The sequence below is a fragment of the Toxotes jaculatrix genome, chromosome 2 (genome assembly GCF_017976425.1).
Source record: "Toxotes jaculatrix isolate fToxJac2 chromosome 2, fToxJac2.pri, whole genome shotgun sequence".
Classification (NCBI taxonomy): Eukaryota; Metazoa; Chordata; class Actinopteri; family Toxotidae; genus Toxotes; species Toxotes jaculatrix.
In genome coordinates, this window is record NC_054395.1 from 20,173,919 (window position 1) to 20,201,552 (window position 27,634).

At 42.4% G+C, this 27,634-nt stretch overlaps 1 protein-coding gene across 1 annotated transcript; it reads right to left on the reverse strand.

The window, feature by feature from the left end:
* Window positions 1–20,742: 20,742 nt before the first annotated feature.
* Window positions 20,743–24,617, reverse strand: mafba (v-maf avian musculoaponeurotic fibrosarcoma oncogene homolog Ba). Its single transcript, XM_041055105.1, has one exon. The coding sequence runs from the start codon at window positions 24,121–24,123 to the stop codon at window positions 22,897–22,899; it is 1,227 nt and encodes a 408-aa protein (XP_040911039.1). The 5' UTR covers window positions 24,124–24,617; the 3' UTR covers window positions 20,743–22,896.
* Between the last annotated feature and the right edge of the window lie 3,017 nt (window positions 24,618–27,634).

The window sequence follows — 27,634 nt, forward strand, 5'->3', positions numbered from 1 at the left end:
AAACTGACAATTGTGCAAGAATTGCATCAACTGTCTTTCTTGATCTTGCTCTTGCTCTCACCCTCTCACTCGCCCTCCCTTGCTGTAACCATAATAGTGTGTAATGTGCTGGCTGATTAGGACTTTGACGGCAAGGTTCAGACCAGCCACCCAGACACTGAGGTTAGTTAGTCTGGGTTTTGTGGGCAGACTGTTTGGCTGGGAATACCCTTCTGTTAGTTAAACCTAGCTTGGCCACAAGTTACATTCCCACACATGCACACATGTGCGGACACACACCTGCTTCAAATAAACAACGATGCAACAAGGTTACAGAAGAAACTGAAACATGCATTTCAAAACTGTTACCTCTTTTGTGCATAAACATGTATTTGAACTGTGTATTTTGAGATGTTTTCAGGTCCTGCTTAACGGTGGGAGGTCCTACGGGAGCCGGACACACAGAAAACAAAAGGACGGCCACTTCTTCATGGCAAGTGTGACCCCCTGAAACTGAGGTATGTGACAGCTGCTCTTTTCCTACCAGGACTGAAGAGAAAGAAAAGTACAAGGTTATAAAAGAGACAGTGCTCTAACTCACTATGACCACCACCGAGTGTAGAAAAAAAAAAAACAGGTGGGGATCTGCAATTAGGTTTGTCATTGTACAGTGGGGAAAGAAAAGTGTCGGGAGAACATTCTCAGCAGTTGGTTCCCGCACAGTCGATGTTCTCTGTATTTTTCTCTGACGCACGCAGCGCACATAAACATACAGACTCGCAGGGAGACACGCAAACACACAAACACACAGACAATATTTACAATACTTAGAGTATTTGGTGATGGGTTAGAGGAGGCGTTACTGACCTCCTCAGTCATAATTAAGAGCCTTGGAGAGCAGAGCCTTTAGGCCTTTAGGCCAGCCGGGGGCCCTGCCCAGACACACTCCCTCAGACTGCACTGTTTATGTTTCATTAGACCTCAATTATATGTCGCACCCCTCTCTCTCGCCACCTCTCACTCTCACACTCTCTCTGACTTTCCCTGATTCTTTCATGTGTGTCTCGTGCATGCATGCATTTGTGCTTTCTGCACTCGGTGGGATCAGAACAGAATAGTGTGTGTCCTGCTCCACTGAGCAACAATATTTGTCTCCCCCCCATTCCTTATCGTAGGTCAAACAAGCTGCTGAGAGGCCCTGCACTTTACTATACATACAGAGACTAGAGAGGAGAGGGAGGGGAAAGGAGCAGAGGGAAAGAATGTTGAATTCAGGAGAAAAGGGGAAAAAAACACTGTATAAGTTATAGAAGAAAGAATGTGGCAGGGGCTGTTAGAGGAGGCTGTAGTGTCTGACGGGTAGAAAGGAAGAGGAGGCGGAGGAGGAGGAGTGCCTTCCAGTAAGAGGTTGATAGCTCAAAGGACATGACTACACATAACAAGGACTAGAGGTAAAGAACCAACACCTGAGAGAGAATGAAGGGAGGGGAACAGATCGAAAGGTAGAGGATTTACCAGGTCCAGTTTTACAAACTTGTATCTGCTCCCAATCTACAACTAATCAGTTACTTGAAATAAAAAAAAAATACAATATTTCTAAACATTCTGACCCATTCTTTACCCAACTGTTTTTGTCACTTTTCAGGTGAGCAACCGAGTGCAACACTAGAAATGCCTAGAGTCTGAAATTGTCTCCGCCCCATCTATGATGGCTGGCTGTTCTCTCCACAGCCATTGTGGTCGTTTGGAACAGGTATAAACACCTTTGATTTCCAACATGGTAAGACCACACATAGATTATACTAATTCAGTTCAAGCACAACCCAGCACTAACTGTCTAATTGGGGGAGTCTGCTCTGAACTCACACAACAGTAAGAGACCAGTGCCTAATAGATTCTACTCTCTGGGTGAAAGAGAGGAAAACAGATGGCAAAATCAAAGAACGAGGGAAAACAAGAGGGCATGAAAACGTCAGAAATGCTAGTTTTTCACTCTTGCTGTCTTTACCTGAGGATACTGAGGTGTAATTAGCATCTTTGAATCAATATTAAGTGATTCATGGTTGTTTACTTCCCTCCACCACCACCATCATCAAACACATACATGGACACACACGTTTTGAGTCATCGGGTCTAGACAGCCAGCCGTGGCAGGCGTACTGTTAACCCTGTCCATGTCCAGAGGGCACAAACTACATACCACAGACCCACCCAACATTACCGCTATGGCAGCCCAACATGGCACTGCGACAAGAAAACACACACACACACATCGTAGGTAAATCATTTACATCCCTTCAAAGCACATTACAGGAGTCTTTCTCTGGGTGTGTTGGTTTGATTTAAAAATAATGGTGGGAAAGATCGAGACATCTGCTACGAAGAGACCACAGTCCACACTGAGCTTTAGCTTGTGAGTCAACAATCACAGGTGGCAAAACTAAAATGCAAAAAGCAACATGGCTGTTATAATACCCTGTAGGTTTGCGTAACAGTCTGATCTGTGATCTAACTTGTAGCGGGAACTGTGTGTGTATGTGTGAAAGAGGCGCCAGAGGTGAGGAGACCATGATTCCCAGTCCTGTGCTTGCTGTCTTGTGGCTTATCTGAACAACCGGACAGATGCTTACATGAGCATCCGTGACCTTTTCTTTGCTTCTGTCTGTCTCCTTCTCCTCATTCTTCTGGTCTCATTCTCATATGATTTGGTTTGTTGTCTCATTTATTTTCATCTTGCTTACGCCTCTCCTGATCCAGGTTTCCCCCTCTTTTACCATTTCCTGTGAGAACAGGAAAGCCCCTTCAAACAGCCCTGGTCCGTCCATCCAATACACCCTCTTTCTCTCTCTCTCTCTCTCTCTCTCTCCCCGTCTTGGTTCAGCTGGCTATGTAAACACACAGGGTGGACTACAGCTGGCGTGGAAGGAGAGCAGTGGGACATAGTGCGTGTCTGTGTGTGCGTAGGTGTATACATATTTATGTGAAAGCATGAAGGCATATGCGTGGTAGAATTAGGAGTGACGAGACATTGACCAAATGAAGGAAGAGTGTGTGTGCGTGACTGAGTGTATCTGGAGTGGGGGTGTTTAAAGGAATGAGATACCGCGGGACTTAGACACTAGTGAGGAGGCTCGCAAAGTCTGGAGCTCATTGGGATATTGAATGGCTCATTAAGTTGCTGTGTGTGTGTGTATGCGTGTGTGTGTGTGTTCGCACAGCTGAGGACAGCAGACACTGCTGTGCAGGAAAACAGGAGTTGGCCTGAGACCTACCCAATCCTACCCAAAGAATGCTTTAAATCAAAGTTGTACTGTTGACCACTGCTGTGTATTTTTAGCGCAATATGCTGGTTTTTATGTATGTGTGAGTGTCGGCCTTCCCCTAGTGTATGGTCCCACAAATTTTGTGTTTGCAGAAGGAAATACCTTGACAGGTTTTTGGAACACCCGGCTGGGTACCCCGTCTCCATCTCTCACTTTCCTCCTACTCTTTTTCTCCATCTCCTTTCTTCCTTTGGTGCAGTTTTTGGTGTTATTTTACACTCACACACCCTTCCTCTGGCTTAGATCAACACACCCTCCTCCCTCTCTATCACTACAGTTGTGTAACGGCCATTTGTTGATCAGAAAACATAACATTTGGAAGATGAAGGGAGAAATGACTGTAAATCTCATTCTGTGATACTACTGATGCTCTTATGTCACTGGTTATGTCACTATCACAACCTGAAATGAAAAAAAAAAAAAAAAATTCCTAAATGCTCCCCAAAGGTATGCCCACAGTGATCTTTGGCATCATTAGGGGTATTCATTTTGAGAAGACAATGAAAATGAAATTCACTTTGGCACCTTATGCAATTATTCATAAAATGTGATCTTACTAATTGCATACATTGCTGTACCCACACCCTTTTTTTCTCACTTTTCCTCCTACCTCTATTTTTCCTCTTTTTCACACAATCAGCGTTGACAGTTTAACAGCACAGAGAAATGCCCTCGCATTTTTCGACAACAGATGTGTCAATGTACCATAATGATGAAACGTGACATTCCACAGAACTCACAGAGACAGGAAGGACAGAGGAAACAGGAAGCAACCAAGGATGAGCTGTACAAGTCACTTACTGTTACTGATGAGGAGACTTTCTCAGAGAAGACGAGGTGTGAGGGGACACGCAAATGCAGAAATGAAAGGGAAAGAAAACGAAAATACAGAAGAAACCAGCAAGGAGTGTGTGTTGACAAGCAGCGCAACAGGCCGGGAGAGAGAGGGGGGGACCTCGGAGTGAGTCTGTAACTAGTTTTGTGCTGAAAGGTCAAAGTCAGGCCTCGGATCTGAAACTTGAAATGAAGTGTTGGTTTGGCGCCGTTCCCACCTCAGGACTCTATGGAAAGAAAGTGTTTTGTGTGTGTGTGCGTGCATGTGTGTCCCCCACACCACCACCTGTGTACACATTTATCCCTGTTTCCCACTGTTTTATATATGCTGCATTTGGATTTGTTATGAAAGTATATTGCATAAAAACAATGAATTTAGGTATTTTATAAGTAGTATATTGGTTAAGGCAGTGTTTATTTTGCGATCATAGGATTGCTGCGCTATGGCCTCTTCATAATGGTTTTAAGACAGCTGCTTACTAGGTTCTTATGTGGCTTCCCATTTATGTGAACGCTGCTCATGAGGCGCATACTCGAAAATCTCCAGGCGTCTGCATTTTAGAGCATTCACATTACATGAGTCTTTTTCTGGGTGGGTGGGTTTCACATAAGAATGGTCTGAAAATAATGATATAGCTGTTCAGGTCTTTTTAAATTTTTTTTAACCTAATGTTTCATTTTTGGAGTTTTCATGATGCTCAGACTAATGTATTCATGTCTTTATAGCTGTTTACTTTGTAGGTATTTGTGTCGGAAGGCTTAGATAATAAATTTGCAATGGATGTGAGTGTGCAGATGCTTTGATCTTTTTTCATTGCAGGTTTTTTTTTTTTTTGCAGTGTGTGGTACTTTTGGAAAGATTTTGTAATGATTGTGTATGGGGGAAAAGTCTGAAATGTGAAGTGCATTTCTGTTTATTAGCTAAGCAAGGATTGTTTGAACCATACTGAACATGCAGATCAATGGAGGATAAGTAGAATATGTTTCAGGAGGCAGTTTAAGAAGTTTTTTTTTTCACACATTTTTGTGCAGCATTTGTAAATTTAGATGAAAGATTAGTGGATGTTTAAAGTCGTTGGGAAGCCAATATTCACATGAGAAACATGATAAGTCATGTGAATGTGATGTGTCAAATAAATGCTGAAGCTAATGTAAACATCGTTCACTACTAACAGGAGTTTCCCCAGGAAATTGGTCAGTGAAGCCTGTAAGCAGAGGTTAGACAGCTCATTCATCGTGAAGGGTAACGTTTTATTTAAAAAAAAGTGTAACAGGTGATGTGCCCCAGTTCTGCTATGTTCTGTGCAGGAAATCTTGAGTAAAATTTGTATAGATTGTTTTGTAAACGTCTGGATTTAGGGAGTTCTGTTTCAAACTTTTTAAGCATGCAAGCTTGTTTTATTATCTCTAAATTGAAAGGCAGTTGCAATCTTCTTCCGACGACTGAGAGAAGCTAAGGTGCTATTGAGCAGTGCATGTATAACATGGAATGAAATGGGGAAGCAGGGGAATGGCTGCCAGCCAGGGCCCAGAGTCAGGTGCAGAATGTAGGGTAGAGAGGTGTCCTTCCTCAGCTCCCCCGTGGAGGGCACCAGCCCATACTGAGTGTTCACTGTCCCAGTACCCTTTACTGCTGCAAGGCTTGTTTCTCAGATCTTGCCCTCAATTGCTCCTTGTTTCCCTCACTGTAGAAAACAACTCTGCTCCAAACAGAAGAAGGAGATTGTGTCAATTAAATGGTATGTACTGTATGCCACAAATCACACACACATGTTCTGTGCTCACAGGCTAACCCCCCTTCTCTCTCTCACTCTCGTTGTCTCTATATGTTGGACAGAGCCACAGAGTTTAATGGCTCATGTGTGTTGTGACAGTGTGAAAGGCACAGGAAGGAAAGGCCGTGCTTCCTCTGATGCTCCTGCTGCTGTGGACCAGAGGAGATAAGAACACACACACATGGATGCACACACAGCCGTGAGCAAACAATCACAACACAGATCCATGCCGCCTATGCTAACACTCCCTCCCTCTGCACCTCCCCCTGCAGATCAGCTTCCACGTGGTTTGGCCTTAATCAACCCCCCCCCCACCTTCCAGCTCCACCTCACACATTTTGGTTTGTTCTCATCTCAACAATTTGCACTCCCTGGTCCAAGTCAAAGTGTTTGAATTGGCAGTGATAGACATACACTGGAGGCTGCTAGTTTCAAATAGACAAATAGTCACTGCTCAAATTAACACTGAAGTATTCGGGTTAGTGATACAAAGCAGTCATCCTGGCTGCTCTGCTATAACATATAAGTTGTAAAAGCAGAGCGTGTTTTTCTCTGTCTTTTCATTGGCTTAGTAATGTGCATGTATGGAAGAAAGGCGCTTCCTTCACAAAGTAAAGAACTTCCTGGAAAGTGTATATGCTGTGCTTTCCAGGGTGAGACTGCTGCTGAGAGTGTGCGTCTGTGTTATTTTCTCTGTGTGTGCCCGCTGACGTAAGCCCCTCTATCTGATGATGCCCTTCTAATCCTCACAGTGATGTGTCATGAATATGGAGTTTAAGACTCAAATCCCCAGGGATACACAGGCTATAGATAGCTTGCTCCTTCCACATACACACACACCTTCAGCACCGGTCCCACTTGGGCACACACAGCGAACACATTGCTGCTGACCCCTGTGACGTTGAAGGGGCAAAACAGGGAGAAGCCAGAAAAAGGTGATTAAGATGAAAGTAACGGAGTCAGAAGAATTTCAATGGATGTAGGAAATAACTGAGGAATGCAGAAAATAGAGAATGTGCTTATGGAGCTGCTGATTGGCTGTTAAATCTGAAGTATAACTCCAGGTTATTACAACCTGAGTCTGAACTTCAGTCTTCTGTAATAATAATGTTACAGTCACAGAGTTAATAGCTGAGATCTGGCAATACTCAGCCTGTCTCCTTGGAATTATATTATATATTACTTAATTGTTTTCTCAATTATGTTCTGATAAAAAATCACTGCCTGGAATATGTTCAGAGCCAACATTTGTCTGAGTGAATGAAACGCCATATTAATGTACCACACCAGAGTCGCCCAGAGGTGATTGGAGTGGATTGTGAGCATTCAAAGTGCAGGAATTTGACACCAGTGGCCGGGGTTCATATCCAGACCTCTGAATGTGGTGAGGTTGAGGGAACAAAAGCACTTTGGTTAAGGTTAGGGAAAGATCGTGGTTTCGGTTCAATTCAGTGTGGGCTTTTTTTGTATTAAACCAGACCACAACCATAAAACGTTTAATATTGCTGTAGTCACTTTGAGCAGTTATTGTATTTTTAGTGGAATTAACATTTTACTGATACGTTCAGTTTTTTTTCTACCTGCCAGATACATGAATTAAAAACTGAGAAAATGAAGCTGGATGGTAAAATTATTACTGAAAATGTCCGTTGTAAAACATCCATTGAAGTTTGCAGACATCTTCAACTTTGGCCAATACTTTGTCCATATTTATCAAAATCTGAATCAATTTTGTTTAGCCAATTATGTTGATATATACAAAGAATTTGGCTCTGTTTCTCAGTAACTAGCACTACACTCACACACAGTGCTGAGACTTAGAGACCAGTACAGAAACAGACATACGTCTAAGTGAATAAAAGCAAACTTAGACATAAAACAGCTGGATAACTATCAGTACATACAGGTGAGATTGTTCTGTGTTGCTTGTTGTAGTTGTACGTGCTTGCAGAGAAATTATGATTGACTTTCTGAGTGCACTTGCTTTGGGTTTTACCTCCACATAAGGCGATTTAGTTACTCTGGCTAAACTGTGTGCTTGTTCACAACCTGTCTGATCGTCTGTCCATATGTGTATTGTTGTCGCTGTGTTCCTGGAGCTCAGCAATTACTTTTGTAAGTACAAAGTTATTGTGAATAATATCAACTACGAAAACAGATCCAAGTAGCAATAAACCTGAATTGTCCTTTAATATTAAATGGCGCAGTATCAAAACACTCTGCATGGTGCCATACCAGCATGTGATTGCAATTAAGTAGCAATTAAGCCATTTATGTCACAAATAGCTGAAATTACCAGCTTGTGTAAATTTGCTTGTGTGTGCATGTGAATAAATGTGTGGTATGTATTGGTATGTAAGCTAAGAGGTACTGGAAGCTCTTTATGTTTTATAGAAAGCAGTAACCTGAAAGTGTGGTTCCTCAGGTTATTGTGGCCTGGAACACACACAGATACATACTGTAGGTGATAAAAGGCATAATGTAAGTATAATCACCCTCTCTTCCTTAGCCTCACACACACACATAAATGTATTCCACCACGCCCCAAAAGCTTGCCAACCCATATGGCTTGGGGATAATAAACCGAACAGCCAGCAACACGTCTCCTGTGCTCCCGAGCCAGGCAAGCCAAAGGAATGCACAGTTCACTCCCTCTCTTTATCTGCCTCTTCTCTCTCTCTCTTTTTTCTTCCTCTGTCTGTTTGTCATCCTCTGTCTTTTCCTGCTCGACTCTGAGGCATTGAGTGAAGGACCCTCTGTTAAGAGTGAAGAGGTATGTGCCTGAAGTGAACGTTGGCACCCGAGTGTGTGTTTGTGTGTTCGAGGTGTGCCAAAGAAACCAGTCTGACGAGTCCATGAAGAGCTTGCCCTTGGGATGGAGGGAAGAGGGGAAGTGGGATGGAAAAAAGGAGGGAGTGCGAGGATGAAATGAAAGGGAAAATAAACAGTTTTGTGTAGGAGAGAGAGAAAAGGGCAGAGATCATTGGGAAGGAGAGGGAGCTAGATTTAGAAAAAACTTTTGCTTGCTGGAGTTTTCAGCATCTCCCTCCTAATCTCTCTGTGTCTTAAATGATAAACATGAATGTGACCAAACACACCTCCCTTGTTTCTTCCCATGTCATCCCCCCACCCTCCCCCTTCTCTTCCCAGGCCCCCCACCTCCTTGTCTCTCTGTGGTGCAGTGGGACAGCCGGGGAGGCCTGCGGCAGGAGTGCTAAGCCCAGGCCTGGATTTGGAGCACGGCTGCTCTTGGTTGAGCAGGATCCAGGCCCCCTGAGGGCTGAGAGGTGGGAGTGGAGGGTGGCGGGGAGAGGGGTGATGGAGGGAGGGAGGGAGGCAGGGAGGAGAGCAGCGGCAGCAGAGGCAGTGAGCAGTACAGTTCTGGATCACCTTCAAAGAGCTCCAATCCCAACGGAGAGACTAGATTCCTCTGCGGAGAGAGGGAGAGAAAAGGGGGAGGGTATGGAGGGAGAGAGACAAGGAAAGACATGGGAGACAAGAGTCAATGGGAAAGTGTGAAAAGAGAAAGGAAAGAAGTGGTTTGAGTTGCAACTTCTTTCCCACTCTTTTTCTCCCTCCCTTTTCTTTTTTTCCTTTCTCTCCACGGCGTGCATGCACTTGCCCTTCATACAGCAGGCTATACTGAGATGATCTATCTGTGTGCTGGAGCAAGGAGGCATGGGAAATCTGGCCCTCACAAAGGCGTCGTTGTGCCTCCCTGGAGCTTCCTTTAGCTGCCGGGATGTGTGTATGTATGCCTGTGGTTGTGTGTGACAAGGATGAGTAGGAGTTTACCTTCTCAGGCCCCCCACCCTCCAGAAAGTTCTACTAACACAGTCATACACACAGATTCCCAAATGTACCTCCGAAAATCCAAGGACATTGCAGAATGCCACCTAGGTGTCTCATTCTTGTGCACGTAGTGGATGACTTTGCTCTGCACCAATAAGCCTCTTATACAACGCAAAAAGAAGTGTGTCAGTTTCGGAAACATCAGATATGTTCAGCTTAAGTTAAAGTATATTCCCTTTTTTTTTTAAATTTGCGGGTAAATTGTACATTTTACAGTTTGTGTACGAGTGTGTGTTTCTGTGTGTGAATCATTGACAGACCTTCATCCCGAGTCTGGGTCAGCAGTTTGTTTAGCATCAATTAGAGGCTCTGTGTTCCTCAACGCAAGCGTGAAGGGAGAATTAACGTGCAGTGGCACATTCCCACCAGCGTATTATTACACACAGCACCTCAGCTGGAACAGGCCGAGCGCGTTCCATGTGGATGTCTTCGTGCATGTGTGTGCTTGCACACACGTGTGCATCGGTAAATGATTCTAATTCAGAAAGTACTTTACTTTTCTCCCTCTCTGTCTTCTTCTCCTTGCTGTGCTCTCCTCTCTTCTTTCAAGGACTATGGTCAGACCACAGCCATTTCCCTTAGCCCCTGCTTTGCCTAGCAACACACAGCACATAGTTTCCATAGAACATGCATTTAATAGGAGGGAAGATATATAGATACTGGAGAAAGTCTCTTGTAAAGACAACATGGTCTAAAGATTTCCTGCTCTCCTCACACACAAAGTCTGAAAAACACATGTTCACCAGTTTTGGTGAAGACTTTTCTCTTAAAGCCATCAAGGAGAAGTCTATACATGGAATGGAGGCTAAAATGGGGACTAATATCATCTTGACAACAGCGTTAAATGCCGGGTATGGTTAAAATAAATGCAGCACCAATGTAATCCCTTTGCTTTGTGGTAAATTTTGCTTTTATTATCATAGTTTTGGTCCAGCTTTTCAAAAAGAGTGATCAGTGTTAAACAGAACGATTCAAAGTGATCATAATTTGAACCTTCCATCTTTCTGAAGCTAGTAAAACAGTTTATGTCAAACACTACGTTGGCATGAATTCAGCCCAGAGCCTGGCCCGACGACTAAAAAAAAAACCTTTTTCAGCCTGAAGCCGACAACCAAAAAGTCACATGAAAAAGAAAAGTACTTTAAACGGTTTTGCCTCCCCTATATGATTGTTTTTATATTCCCTATAACTATCTGTCCAACAGAGTCAAACTTAGCAAGTGAGCAAGTTGAGACCTGTTGACTTGCCATCATTCTTGGTGTGTGTGTGATCAGATGAGGACAAAATTATCAGTGTGCACATTATTCAGTTTATCCTTATAGTTTTAACATTGAAACTTATATTTAATTGTTCCATAGCTTGCTGAGTAGTATCACTTATATTTTAGGCCTGAACCTGAACTTGGATCAAATACTGTCAGGTTCGGTTGGCTTTGGGCCAAGCTCTGGACCTTAAATACCTTCATGTACTGTATGTTTAGAAAAGATCATGCGGTGGTATTATATTATTATTATGTTAATAACTACTCTTTCTAAAAACAGACAGTGTCATGCTCCTCAAATCATTTTGAAACATCAACACATCTAGATGTGTTAACAGAGCCATTGTTTTCTCTAAAAAACACTTCCAAGAAAGATATGCATCATTCATGATCATTCAACATTATTGTGTTAGAAGTGATTAGAACATGCCTAACCCTCTTACGGATTATTGGATTGAATTCATGCCAGGAAATGTACCACACACGGGCTCAACATTGCCAGAATCCTTCAGTTTGGCAGTATTTATGTTGCTTTTCCCCCCTACTTTAATTACGTGCTCTGCATAAATATGGCATATAGTTTCATCGTTTTTGTGTCTTTTTTGCATTTTTTGATGGGGGTTGGGATGTCAGTGGGCCTATGCCAGGAGAAAGGTTTCCTGTCTTTGCCAAGGTATGCCCTCCTCCCTCTCTCTCATGTGGAGCAAGGCTCTACTCGCTTGTAAATAGTGAGATAAGTGTGGTTTACCCGTAGCTAGGGTGTAAGGTGCACTCAGCAACGCCCTGACATGTCTGTGCCAAAGCCCAACAGGGGTGTAATTACCTGAGACTGGGTCAGCACTTTATCCTGGGTAAAAATACCTGCCTACTTATAGAAGGGGGAATAGAGAGGGCAGCTCCATGCAAAGGGAAGCCTGTCCTCACACATCCAGCCAACTGCTCCTCTATGTTGGGCAATACTCTGGTAGTTTCTCAACTACCCCTTGAGAAGAGTCATATAACATTATTTATTATTATTATCTGTCAGGGGGACTCCCAGACAAAACCTTTCCATCTTCTTCTTCTGCTTTACATTGCTGTGACAGGCTGACCTACAAAACCACTTTTATATGCGTCCAATATTCCACTCTCTACCTCTTAAGGTACTCGCAGCCGACTTTTAGCCCAGTACCTTTCCACACTCACTGTATTCCCCTACTCCGCCCCTTTCACACCACATCTGTCTCTCTGACCTCCGAGTCAAGGACAGAGAGGGCCAAGAAGACGTGCAGAGGACAGCTCTGCACCAATCAGGAGACAGAGAGAGCTTGTGTCAATTAAATGGTATGTGCTTATGCCGCAAATCATAGACACATGTTCTGTTCTCCCCTCCCACCCTGTGGCTGTTGCTTCTCCTCTCCACCACCTAATGCAGCGTAATCATCCTCATTACCTAATGAGACCCTACTGTACACACAAACTCTCCTCTCTTCCCCCCCTTGCACACATGTATAGAGAGCAGCCACATGCTCACACAAAATGGTATACTGAGTGCAATACACAACCATCTGAACCTCTACCACCCTATCAACTGTGTGGCTGTCACTGCCACAACACTGTAAAGCCTCTAATGCCACAGTAATACTATTGTAGTGTGTATTATCAACAGGACAGTGAGCACTGAACACTTAGACTGGCAGCTGGGGAGGGGAGAAACCCCTCATTAGCTCCCTTCAATGTATCTACTTCCCCTAATCTCTTACAATAACATAATCTCTTTAAAAGTGCTGCAGCTTAAGTCCAATCTGCCTAAAACCTGACACGTGATTGAGGTCAATCCCCGGTAAACCCCAAACTGTGGGGTCTCAAGAACTCCACACAACACTGTCTACCCCTCTAAGCTACAGGTATGTGCAGGTATTGCATTTATGTTTACCACTGTGCTGAATGTTAAACCGATGTAAAGCATTCACTGGAAGATATGTATGTCTTTCCCTGGTTCAGACACTTATCTCCTTCCACAGCCAACCTTATACTTTGAGCCAGTCAGAGGCCGGCCTATCCTTCTCACAGCCTCTGTTCTATCTAACCCTGGTAGTGGAGTGCCGTTCTGCTCTTTTTATTTTTTGATGTTTTTCCATAGTGTCTCTTGCCTCCAAACCACTTACAGATGTTGGCAGCGGGGAGCGTTGTGGCAACTCCAAACGAGGAAATCTAAATAGAGATCAGGCTGTAAAATAAAAAAGAAGGCCAAGAGAAAACAAGGGGAAAGCAAGAGAGCAAATGCGAGAACGGGGTGAATGGGTGAGAGAGAAAGCAGAAAGCAGTGAGTGAACATTAGTATAGAATTAGTAGAGACAGAAGAAAACACTTACTGGGCATGTAAGAGTAGTGATGTGATTTGAGGGCTGCTTTTCTGATTTGTCAGTGGAAGTTTGATTCAAACTCTTAATTTGGTGTTTTGTCCCAGAATTTCATCTTCAGATTTGTTTCCAAAACATCAGACAAAGATAGGCAGATTTAAATACAAAACTCTGGTTCAGTGTCAGTGGTCTTGGGGAGGAGGATAAAGTTAGAATAAAATTATCATCAGCCAAAATCTAACCAGAAACATATTTTCAGCAAACTACTGCAGTTTTTCAACAGCCGATAACGAGTCCTTTTAAAATAATATATGGTTCGAATTAAATTCCCATCCAGTAAAGCCTTCTCTTTCCTTTTGCATGTCCACCACACTTATTCACAGATAGACCACTGCACAATTTTCTCTCTTATGACTGCCTTAGACATCTCTGTTCATTCCTCCACATCCGTAGAAATCAGCTTTCCCCATGGTAGACTCTCAAAATTTTGAAGATTTAGGACACGCTTGTTATCTGAACCTAAATTCAAAGATTTTCTTACAACACAAATTCAGTTTTTCTTTGAACAAAATGAGTAAGTAAGATAGTAATATATATTAAAGTAGTATACTTTTGGAATACTTCAAGGTTTATCTCTGAGGACAGATTATTTTTTTGTCTCCCATTTAAAAAAATTAGATTCACATTCTAAATTGACAGAAATATTGGATGAAATCCAATTCAACTAATCACTCCGCTACTCTTTATAAGAAATCACAAGAGAGGCATCTCCTACAAACCAAGCAACAGTTCTTCGAGCAAGGAGACAAGGCAGGCAAACTGCTTGTTATAGCTACTGGCCAATCTCCCTTTAGAACATAGATTTTAAGACATTGTCTAAGGTCTTATCTTGCTGTCTCCAGAAGGTCATACTAGTCCTGATCAAACCTGACTGACTTTATTTTGGAAAAGACAATAATTTTTATTTATTTATTTATTTATTTATTTTAACACTGTTCAATATTCCTTTTTCTTACATCATTAATTCAACTTGTTCTGCATATTTACAAAATTTGGTTTTGGCTTGGATTTTGTTTTATCAATCAACCTGATCAGTATTAATATAATTAATATAATATTAAATCTGTTGTATTCTCACTTTTCCGCGGCACCCATCAAGGATGTCCGCGATCCCCATCATTGTTGCCACTGAGCCCTTAACCATATGACTTCATAATGACAATGAATTTGAGGGTTTTTATATATTTTGGCCTATCCCATGAGCTCTCTTTGTATGCAGATGACCTTTTGCTTTATGTTTCTAATCCAACATCCTCCCTCCCTAAAATATTAAGCATTCCAGAATAATTTAGGAAACTTTCTGGTTATAAGCCTAACCTCTAGAAAATATTAATTCCCACGCTTCTTGATCTTGGAAGGATTCAGATACCTAGGTATGTTCATTACCAAATCATTTACAGAGTTCTTTGCTAAAAATTTCCACCCATTATTAGATTGGTGTAAATTAGCTAGATGGTCCTCCCGCCTTCTGTCCCTGTTGGGATGTTCTTACCATCCTGCTCGGATCTGGTTTTCCAGACCTGGTCAAACAAAGGTCCCCTGACGATCAATGACATTTATATTAAAGGTGTTATGTCCTTGTTTGCAGATTTAGCAGTCAAATTTAACCTTCCAAATACTCACTTGTTTCTCTTCCAGATTAGGCACTTTGTGCAAAATTAGTTCCACCCTATTTCGGAACAAATCCTTGGGATTCAGTGATTGACTCTTTTATATCATTTGATTACATTTTCAAGGTAAACCCAACTTGCTTAGATACCCTAAGGACCATCTGAGACCAGGACTTCAGGATTAACAAGGGGGACATATACTAGACCTTGTACATATCTAATCTGTATGCATAAGGCACAATCTACTGCAGTGCAAAATTTTACACAGAGTTCATTTCACCAGTGCAAGGCTTGCCAAGTTATACACTAACAGAACTGATACATGCAACAGATGTAAACAGTCCCCCGCTGACTATATGCTTGTTTTGGTCAGCACACTCATTTGTATTAGGCTTGAGAGGATTAGGTTTGCACTGAGAGATTCCCTAAAGACTATCCATAAAATCATGAAACCCTTTTTTAGAACATATTAACACCCTGGTTATCAACGACAAAAACAACCAATAATAACTGAGCTCAACCCCCTCCCCCATGAGTGTGAATGAAACTCCATGGTACACGGTTGAGGCAGGGAAAAACTGGCCTCTGAGAAGGGAAGGGACCAAGTACTGGTGTAGGTCAGAATGGGGTTCATGAGAATGGGTGTGAGTGGACTGGAGCGGGGTTTTCAATAGATGACCACAGAAAAACCAAAAACCAATAAAGAAATTAGAAAAAAAATGTATAGGGTTCAAAACCACAGCCTCATATTCGCCTTTCCACTTACGGCTCCCTGGGCAAGTTTTTATATTAAATACCAACTGTAGTATATAGGAATAACACTTGCCAGTTGTAAATTACCTACTGGAAAACAGTTTGGCTGGGTCGAAGTTAGACTTGGCCTGGCGCAGTGGTGGTAGCTCCATGTTACCTCCCTCCACCTGTTTTACAGGAAGTAGCCTTGTCCCAGAGGATCAGAGAGGAAATGTGTTGAAATGCCACATCCTGCTCTGAGCTCAGAGTTGGAGTTCACTACAGCTAATGCTTATTATGTCCAGACACCTCCGAGAGAGAAAAGGAGCACAGAGCGAGGGAGAAGTGGCAGTGTGTTTGCAGTCATGCCACTCCTTGCACAGTGATTGTAAAGATGAGTGACCTGTCTCTCCCATCTCTCCTCTCCCTCTCTCCCAATGCACTTTATTTATTAATGGATCCATTCAATTATTTACCTCACATCTTATGGCGACAAAAGGCCAGAGCACAGTACACAGGGTGGAGATGATACAGAACACATGGACAGAGCACACAGACAGTGCTCATGTTAGACAGTCCAGGTATAGAAGAGCTAATTGACTGGTAATTTAGCTACATTGTACCAGTTGACAGCAAATAATGCTTAGAGACATTTTAGCCAAAATAATTGACTTTGAAATTTGTTGATTTGATCAAGGAATTCATTTTTCAATCAATAATTTTATCTATTAAATGCCAGAAACTGAATTGTCAGAGATTAGTGAAAAGGTGCGTCAGTTTCCCAGAGCCCAAGATGACGTCTTCAAATTGTCTGTTTTGTTCAAACATTTGTCCAGATCTTAAAGATATTCAACTACCTATGATATAAAAAAGACAAATGCTCCATATCCTAATTTTTGTTCACCTGGAAGCAACTTAAGTGACATTGTCAGAGAAAGTTGTAACTGAGTGCTTTTTTTTATGGCAATTGCGTCTTTTTCTTAAGTAAAGGATCTGAACACTCCCTTCGTCAGTGATTTTCAGTGAAAGTCAGCAGTGCTTAAACAGCAGCAAGCGCCTATCACATGTCTCTGATGAAAAATGGTTTGTATACCTTTAAAAGTCACTATAGTGTCCTGTTTGCAGTAGAGGTTGATGGTTCAAACGTATCATTGACCGCTCGGTGTCTGCTCTTATCTTGTCCCTCTGGCCTTATCCCCGCAGTGGCCAGACATGGATCAATCCCACCCGGAATTGGGTTTCATATCCCGGAAGCAGAGATGTACACATGGGTCACTTTCATTGACTCACTGCGGCCATGGCCACAGGTATCCATCATACAAACCATTGACTGGTTGTGACCGTGAAGGTACAAATTCATCACAAAGAAAGGCTGCGGTGGATGAGGTCAGTGGAAGGAATGACGACTTCTCATCTGCGACTATGAGGAAATGGAGAGGTTTGTGATGTTATCACTTATGTTGATGTAATTACAGTAAAACATGAGCACAGTTATTAAAAGTAGTACAGTTACTGTCATGCATTGGGCATGCACATGTGGAAAATGATATTTCCTGTCATCAAATTGTACTATAAAAGACACCAAATAACCAGATATGTTACATAGGTTTTTGTTTATATGCACATGTTTGAGTATACATCAACATGTGATGGACACATACTGTAAGAAAATAGATTTATATCCACCTGTTTGTTCAATTCTGTGTGTCCTCAGTCTAAAGAATTATGTGATTATTTATGTGTAATTATTTCAGAGTGTGAATCTATGTGTGTGTTTTTGCATTTGTGTAAGTGGCTGAAGATAAATAACAGACGTGGTGATGCTGTTATGATCTGAACTCCAGACAGGACCGGGCTGAGCTGAGGATTGAAGGAGAGAAGACGAAGGGAAGGATGGAGAGCGGGATGAGGGATAGATGAGGAGAAGATGACGGTGAAGATTGATCGCCACTGACTCCAGTCCAGTGCACTGAAAACTGTGAGATTCCACCAGCTAGTCTGAAACACACCGACACTTGCACACACACACTTATGAGATATGGTGAATACTTGGAAAACACGTACACGAACATTTTCCATGCCAAGAGGGGTCTGACAACACTCAGCAGTATAAATTAAACCACAAATAGACAAAAACTAATTAGGACAACATTCTTTCATCCCCTATTCTCACTATGTTTGTATTGGTAGGTGAACACTAACACACACCCAAATACACACTCTGAAAAACCCTCTCTGTAACTGGTTAATGCTCTCTAGTGTCTGTCTCTTGGGGAAAGCCTGCTTTAATTCCCCAGGAAATCATTGTGATTTAGAGTAGCAGGGAAGTCACTTCCAATGAAAGTCAATGGACCGCTGGTGTGTCAGTGGACTGGGCCGCTTGTGTGTGTAGGTGTGAGTGTGTGTGTATGTGTGTGCATGTAGTACAGCTAAATGGAATTTTATCTAAAAGTAATTAAATCAACATTATAGCACAGAAGGAGTTCAAACCATATAGAAGCTGGTAATTAAAATAACTGTGGAATGGAGCAAATATGGTAAAATTAGAGAAAAGATGACCTCACTCTCCCTTTACAAATTATGCAAGATGCAAATGAGTTGATGGTGTTTCAGGTCTGAATGTATAGAACAGGCAGAAATGTGCACACTCACTTCAGAGGCTTTGAAATACCTGCAGCAGGGCTGAGACTAATGCTTGGAGAATTTCTAAAAGCCGCTGGCCTGCTGTAGCTGACTTGAGCTTAAAAATGTTTTGAGGTCCGGGCGATGAACAGAAGCTGGCCAAGTTTGGGGCTGTCGTCCCTGGGCCCTTCAGTGCGGCTGCTCTTGCTGCTGCTGCTGCTGCTGCTGATAGTAGGAGCTGGAGGTGGAGGCTGGCAGAGCAGGCTGAATGCAGATAGGATCTCTGTGGGGGGGCATGAATGTGTGATCGGAGACTAAAATCATTACAGTACGCCTGGTCACTGTGTCCTTGGCTCTTCCGCTGAGCTGAGGCTGATGCTTTCCTCCACTTTCCCCATCTGCCTTTTTCTCCTCTACTTTCGCTTTCCTTTTCCTTTCACAATTTTCCACTATACATTTCTCTGCGAAATACTCTCTCATCACTGGTTCTCAACAAAAACATGCTCAGCTTTTTTGCAAACTTTTAAAGAGATCCTGCAGGTAGGAATCTGACACAAAGTGGACTTTTAGGCTAACTGACAAGCCAGTGATGGCAAAATATTGCACTAATATAGATGCACTTCAGTGGGTCCAATTGTGTGTATTAAATTATAAATCACATTGTCAAAACATTATTACGATTCACTTTTTGTAAATGGTAAACTATTAATTTATTGCTTTCAGAAATTGTTGGTAGCTTTTTAAGACATTTAACTGAACTGATTGTATAGTTATTTGTTTCTCTATGAGACCTCGGTGATCGCTTTCAGGCTCTTTCCCTATCATTTCTAAGCGTCCAGCTGAGGCGTCAGCATGTGTGTTGAGTTCCGAAGTCACAATAAACCATATGAAAGTGCACATAATGCACAAAGGCAGTTTCCTTTTCTGTGTGTCTGATTCACTCACTCACACAGCAGTTTATATATAAAATCTGAAGAAGAAGGTGAAAATGAACCCCTACAGACAGCTAAACACGTGTTTTTGTTATTTTGGGGGTTATTATCATAACTGTAAATACATAGGCCTCTTTCTCCTGGTTCACCCCACCTGCACTCATGCCCCCAGGCTGCAGTGGCTGTCCAGAGAGAGGGAGGGAGGGAGAGAGAGGGAGAATGTAAACTAGACTCGCCTTCCTTGGGTCTCATTGGTTGATTCTCTGCCTAGCGGTTTTGTCCTTGAGAATGTGCAGACACGGGGCAGATAATGTTCTGACACCAGAAACTCTAGACCGGGACCAGATCAACACTTACTCCCTTCTTCTTCTACTTCTCTGCTTCTGTTGCCATACTATCCGGACATGCAGTAAAGAACGATAGTATTTGTTGACATTTTTTGGGGCATGGAAATCACTGAGGTGTTTTTTTTATTATTCTTAACCCTGCACGGTTATTTGTAAATCCATAAATTTAAACAAAAACCCCTTAAGCTGATATTTGATGCGCATATGTGCATGCAGCGATGATTAGAGGGAATACTGAGATATTAACACTTCTGAGATACTTCTGAGATTTTAACAGTGCGTTGACACATGCCGGTCATAAATTCCATTAACGTTAACATAAATATATCACGCCCGCAGGTGCGGACAGGGGGTTGTTTTGAAGCTGAAGTCTGTCTCGGTGCATTAGGCGACAGGGTCAGACGTTTTTTTTTTTAAGACTCAAATTGTGTAACAACCAGCCGGATTGAGTCTTTAAGCGCTTTCAGATCCTTGCGCATTGAAGAGAGAAAAAAAAGACTATTTTACACTTAATGTAAATCTGAGATTTTCATCTCTTCCCCGGTATGTTGCAAGGTCAAAGATCTCCTTTTACCGTGCGCTCCTGTGACGGTGGGGTTTCTGCAGAAGTCAGCACGCCAGCAGAGGCCAGCAGCATGTACAGGAATCTCCCTGCAGCGCCTCATAAACGGCCAGACCCTGTGATCTAATCAGAGTAGGCCAGCAGGCTTTGATCAAAGTTTCCACGTCATTCTTAAGACTGAAAATAAAATAAACGCCAAGGGTGAATGAAATACAAACACTTAAAAGGTCGGCGCAAATTAGTTCTTAAAGGAGAAAATAATTTTCCTAAATCTCTGGACTAAAATCTTCCTGTTTAACTGTGAGTGCTGAGGCTACAATCAACAGTCTTCTCTATTTTTTTTTATTTTTGGCAGTAAGTCGGTGTGCCTTGGCGCTACTGTCACTGTGGTGTGTGAGATTAATAATTACTGGTAATGTGTTGTTAATGTGACTCAGTCTGCGCCTGATTTTGTCATCATATCACAGATCTTTCCTATGGCGGCGGGAAAAAAAAGTCTGAGAAGTAATTATTGCCATTTCAATGACTTTAATAAGCAAAATAGGAAACAATTTCTTCCAAAAACAACCAAAATAAGACAAAACAGAAACCAGCCTGAATGGAACAGTTAAAATTTAAGTGTTTAACTATTATTTATATAAACAGGATTGAAAATTGATCCCCATCATCGCAAAGTACATGGAATCGGCGAAAACGTAACAACAACCCGCTGCTGCAGTTTCAGTTCGATTTCAACACAGTTGAATCATTAACAAACCAAAGATTGTTAAATGCGTGACTTTTCAACAATAGTTTTCAATTGCAAGCACCATGCTTATTCGATATGATCTGACAGTTTGTTAATTTAAATCATTAAAATAAAAACTTTAACTATGCATCTGGCCAGCAGAACCAGAATCATCAAATAATAATAAAACAAACAAACAAACAAAAAACAAACATATTACATAACGTACATATTGTTTTCATTTTGAGAATTTGCACAACCTGAATCCCCTTTTTTACTGACCGGCAGGAAAAAAATCAGGAAAACATAGAGCATTAATAGTCAAACTTTGTATTAAAACGCTTGTGATATCTAAATATGAACTCTACATAAACCCCTGACAAGTAAGTTGTTGCACTTTTTCTCAATATTGTTAAAAATATAAATCCTTAATATTAGGCCCAGTGAAAATATGCTACAGGTGGCCGCCAATTTGGAATGAGAGGATAGGGTTTTGTTTGGGTTTGATGTGGTTTGTTAAAGAGTTGATAGAAAGGCAGACAACACTTTTCTGAATTAGCGGCACCAAAAGCCACGTTGAATTAAAATGACAGAGCACTAACCCACACTGTGTGTGTTAAACACTAGGTAGAGAACTTGTAACCTGGCCTCGGTGCGCAGTAGCCTATTCTGTGCAGTCCTGATCTTGTAATATCGTGCCCACATGTTTGTCTCCTCAGCCTCTCACATGTGTCCAGATATTGCTCTAAAACTCAGCACTTAGCCCTGTCTTGAATATTATTACAATATAGCATCATAGTATGTCTTCCTGGAGGGAGGTCTGCACAAAATTCAAAATGAAAACTTGCAAATCATTATCCAAAAGTGCACTTGACACACAAAGTTTGTTGTATTTAAATGCAACTGAAAAAAATGCACTCCTCTCTCAATCAATACCCCAAATGATGAAAAAAAATCATAAAAAATAAATGAAATAAAAACACAACACAAAGAAAGAAAGAAGTTCAAACCAGCCTCCTCAATCTTGTTGTGCAGTTTTGCGGTTGCATAATATTTACAAGCCCAAAGAAACCCACACCGTTTGATACTGCACCGGCAGTCCTGCTGTTCTGTCCCCGCTGCAATTTCTCTAACCCCCCAAAACTATGGAGAAGCGCAGATCAACAACATGCTCTTAATATACACGAGAAGATGAAAGTACAAAATAGAAATTATTACCGTACATGTCCAGCATGCAGGATTAATATTTAATGCAGATTTTTTTGTTTCAATATATATTCGAATATAACCAAGCAGGCAATAAATCAATGAGATGTTGCATAAAATGTCGCCCCCTCCCCCCCTCCCGTGACGGGTTAGTAGACAGAAGTTAAATTTGCATAAAGTGGAGTCTTGCTTTTGGAGATTTTCTCAAATTACGGGCCCACTTGTCGAATGTGAGTCTCATGAGTTGCAGGCCTACTTGTTGTTTGATAACAACGTCATCGTTTTAGAGAACAAAATTACAAGACAACTGCCTCGACGCCATCCCACACTACTTACAGATTATTTAAAAGCTGTAGCCTCAAAGGAGAAAAGAAAAAGTTCATCAGCCGATCCTCTTCTTTGAAGAAGGAAAAAAAAAGTCTCTTCACTACAAGCAACTAATCTACAAAGATGCTGCGACTGATCAGACACTCTACATTGCTCTTTGTATCTCAGTTGACACGTGGATGGAGAGATGATTACATATGAGAATACAATTTGATGGATTATTCTTCTAATATGAATATAATTGTTACCGTTATTCGTATAATCATAAACAGTATGGGAGGTGTGGATTATTATCGTTTGTTCATCAGCCAGTCAGTCATTTGTGGAGAAAGGAAAGGTGGAGGGGGTGGAGGGGGAAAAGTTTGTTGTGAGGTGGAGGGGTTCACAAGAAAAGGCTATGACAACTCACATGAAAAACTCTGGTGATGAAGGGTTGTCACTGGTAGAGCCAGCCTCGCGGAACCCGTTATTGGCCCCTGACCCCGTCAGTTTCTCACACTTGAGTTTGTAGGCGTCCCTCTCCCTCGCCAGGCGGCCGATCTCCGCCTTCAGCTGCTCCACTTGGTTCATCAGCTGCGTCTTCTCGTTCTCAAGCACGTGCTTCTGTTGCACCCGCTTGAACCGGCAGGACTGCGCGTAGCCCCGGTTCTTCAGGGTCCTCCTCTTCTGCTTGAGGCGGATGACCTCGTCCTTGGTGAAGCCCCGTAGGTGTCTGTTGAGCTCCCTCACCGACATGGACACCAGCTGCTCGTCGGAGAAGCGGTCCTCCACGTTGAGTCCGCCCCCGGAGCCGTGGTGCGCCCCTGACTGGCTTAGGTGGCCGTGCGGATGGTGGTGATGATGGTGGCGGTGGTGATGGAGCGGCTGGTGGGAGTCTGGGGACACCGGGGACGGGCTGTCGGGGTCCTGGCTGTGGTGATGGTGATGCTGGCTGTGTGGGTGGCTGTGTGCACCCGGGTGCCCGGACAGTTCCTCGCCGTGGTGCGGGATGCCCCCTGCATATGGGTGATGGTGCTGCTGACCGTGGCCGTGGTGGCTGTGGTGGTGATGCGGGCCCCTGTAGCCCTCGAAAGCGCCTTGCTGCTGCAGCTGCTGTTGGACATGCGGAGGCGGAGGGTGGCCGTGAGCTGTGGCTCCAATCAGGGCCTCCACTGCGTCCTCTGGGGTCAGGCTTAGCGTCTGCGGGTCTATTTGCTGATGGTACCCGCCGTTCGGCATCCAGTACAACTCCTCTAGGTGGTTTTTCTGCTCTGTGGGGCTGAAGCTGGGTGAAGAGGGCACCGAGCTGCAGGGTGTACTGATGGGGGTGGAGGATACAGAGCCTTGGGGTTGAAGGCGGTTACATTGGCGCACCCCGTTGCGCTCCAGCCCGGCCAGGCCTTCCTTCTTCACGTCAAACTTCATCAGGTCAAAATCATTGACATATTCCAGAGCCAGAGGGCTGCTGGGTAGCTCCGGACCCATGCTCAGCTCTGTACTCATGTTGCTGTCACGACTCTTTTGCAGATATGCAAAGGTACTTGCAAGCGTCGCAAAAACTGACTTATTAATCAGCGTCTCTTCTCTCCTTTCTTGTTTCATGCAATAGTTCTTTTGGCTCCTCCACCGCTGTGCACTGACTTGCTGTAGCATGAAACACCGTGTGATTGGTGGAAAAAAAAAAAAAGGAAAACGAAAAAAAGTAGTGGAGGAAAACTTTCAGGCTAATGCTCAGCACACGATTTGCGTCATATAGCCTACTTCTGCTGGGATAATCTGGCAGAGAGACCAGGCAGGAGGTAGAAAGCAATGCGCCTCAGTGCAAAAAAAAAAAAAAAGAAAAAATGTAACCTCAGTCCCTTCAGTAGAAGTGTATTCACACACAAAAAAAATCAACATAAATAATAATAATAAAAAGAAATACCACGTTTGTTCGCTGAGACGGGCACCAGTCCTCGTTGCAACTTCTTGGTTGTAAGTCCCTTTTTTTTCTCCAGGAAAATAATAGGAGCAAATAAGCAGAGTAAATAGGGCGTCTGATTTTTCGCTGAGAAGCAGCTTTTCCAGCTCTGCACCGCAGAGATTTAAAGGCTCGCCTCTCTCACTCTCTCCCACTCTCTGGTATCCAGCAGACTGCGCTTGGAGCCAGCCAGCGCTTTATCCTTATAGCGCACCGTGACGTCGAGCTGAAAGGCTGGATCCGTAGCGCTCAGCTCTCCAATGGGAGCGGGACTCTGCGTTGAAAGAGAGGAAGAGGAGGAGGACGGAGGAGAGGAGGGCTCACAATACAGTCTTGACAGCTTCAGACAGTCAGCTGACCGACTTCCCTAAAAGCAGAAGGTGGGAGAAAAGTGGAGGAGAGGGAGAGAGAGAGAGAAATGCCTTCGCTTCATGGACACTACCCGCGGCTCTTTCGCGGCACTTTCAGACCTGAATGAGAGTAAAGTGAGTGAGTTTTAGGCTTCAGTGCTGTAAGCTCAATGAAAATTCTCCAAGAGGACCTTCAATACACAGAACTCCCTCAGAAACCTTTATCGTTTAACCAAATTTTCAATATTAAAACCTCAGTTTACACAAAAAGGACAGTCTGGAAAATTCTGCTAATAACAGCTGTTCCAGTTGTTTCCAAATGCACTTTGTATCATTTTCCAGAAAAGTGTATAACTATAGTAGAAATAAAGACAGGGGACATCATTCACTTTATTTTGCAACAGCATTTTTCTCCATCAAAGTGCTTGACACAAATTGATCTGCTCTGGGGACAAACTGGTCTTCCCAAATTATTTTGGCATTTAATTTATAATAAAATAAACGAACTTATTTTTCTCCATAAATGATTTTTTTTTTCAACTAACACTGTGCTTCTATGTCTACTTAAAACTTAAGATAAGATAACCAATCACCAGTCAGCCTGGATTTGCCAGCAACAAAAGGTCCACAACAAAGTTGTAACACAGTTTATCAATTTTTGACAATGTTCAAAAGTTGAATCTTGACCTTTCTCCAAAACAAGGACACACAACCTTGTGTTATCCCGCTGTTAATGTTGCAGGCACAGATACACATAGCTTGCAGTCAGATTTTGAGGTTTTAATATTATACCCACATAATCAACAATCATAATAATAAAGTCCTAATTATTGGCATGACTTATATATTTGTGATCCTCAGTGGTGACTTTATGGTGATCTTGTTGTGCTGAACTTGATTTTTTTAAAATATGATTTTGACATGATACAATCGCACTACTCCTGAGTGTATTTATGTAACCTTGTGTTATAATTATCATTACGGGTTAAGTGTGATTCTGGTGAGAGTAATTACTCCCAAGTTCCCACACAGGGCTCCTCTTGGCTCGGACAGTTTGTTTTACACCGTGGAGCATCACAACAGGGGATTCGCCAGAAAACAGGCTCAAGGCTGCCCCTGCGTGGGCAACACGGGAACCGGTGAAGCTGGTGAGATGCTGCTTTTATATATTTCCTTTTATATGCCACTTGGATTTTTTTTTCTCCGCGCTTATTGCTCGTTTTAAAGGTCACATCCTGCAGTTATGACTGACAACAATTAATCTCTGTCATTTGAGTCTCATAAACACACAGCGTCACATGTTTAATCACCTCACTGACAATGCCTAACAGGTAGTTTGGCCAAAATAGGATCAGATCCTGCAGGATGTGTGTTTTTGTATATCATTGATCTGATCTGTATTTTAATTGTCCCAAAGAGGCTAAAAAAAAGAGCACTGGTGTGAGCAAATGTCTCGCTTCCCTGCAAAAAGAAACTGCTTGTAAATTAGTCAATTTGAGAGATCGATTTGATTATCATTTCGTTTCCACCTCATATCCACGGTTGAGTACGGCCGCGACCAGAGCCTATTGATCAGGCTGGGTGTAAGAGGAGGCTGCCAAAGATGAGATCCGATAATGAAGGGCTTATTTGTTTAGTGTAAATTCTTAATCAGTTTGAGTTGTGCAGCAGTGTATCAATAGATGAACTCAGATTCCAATTCATGTCAGGAATCAATGCCCATATAACTCACCAAGCCTGATATCGTAATATCCTGGTTTACACTTTTAAGTCATATTTTTTTGATAATTTAAGCATTTTTGTGCGTTTAGCTGTAAATTTAACCTGAATTGTTACACACAAAATTAAACACTATCAATAAACATTTTACAAAGAATGTTAATAGCTTAATAAGGCATAAAACAGCAGAGAACTTTACAGAAACAGCAGAATGGTTTATGACATCACTTACCTATTTCTCACTGCGAACCATTTGTATTAGTAGTAGTCATATTAATATTAGTATTATTAGTCTATTATTATAAGATTTTACGCCTACATTATTTTGAACCAAACTTACATTATGATAGTGTTTTGATGCGAGGGGAATTAAAGTGCATTTTAAAGCCAGTCTGGGACAGTCAGGTTTACTCCTCATATATATATTTTTTAATTTATCGACAGAAAGTGGTCATTTATCCTGAACCTTTCTAGCATCTTAAACCTATTTAGACACTCAGTACTTTTTTTCTTTTTCATCCTCGGAGCGCCTGGATATCACCCTGTACTGATGCACTCAAATACAAATTCAAGCCAAGTTTTTTTTTTTTTTTTTTTTTTTTTTTTTTTTTTTTTTTTTTTTTTTGGTGTAGCCCACAATCAGAAAAGTGCAGGTAGCGTTCAAGTTACAAAGTCGTCCTATTTTTATTCCGTGAACCTGCAGGCGAGCAGCCCCATTAGGTCGTAATGCTTTCTAATATAGCCCGAGTCCACCGTCTAATAGATCCAGGCAGGCCTGCCGCCGGCTCTCCCCCCTCGGTAATAACGGGCTGTAATGGAGAGACGAGATGTAAAAAAGCGTCCATGTCAGCAGCATATCGGTGGTTAATGATCTATTAAGTGATCCGTGTGCTTATGGACAGCGAAAAAAAGTGTTGATGCTTGCTTATTCGCCCCCTAATGAGAGTCCCATCCTACGGATTTTAGGAATGAATAACAGAAATAAAATCACCTTTAAAATGTTACATTTAACAGTTGAGGCATGGAGGCTGCAGTGGCTGCAGAGCTTCCCACAGCTCACATCTCACACCTGCAACAGGCCCGCTGGTTTCACACAGGAGGCCCATGGTGTGTCTATAGGAAGAGACACGATTCC

Coding starts and splice junctions, on each gene's coding strand:
- mafba (XM_041055105.1), bottom strand. CDS start 24,123: ATGCTACAGCAAGTCAGTGCACAGCGGTGGAGGAGCCAAAAGAACTAT.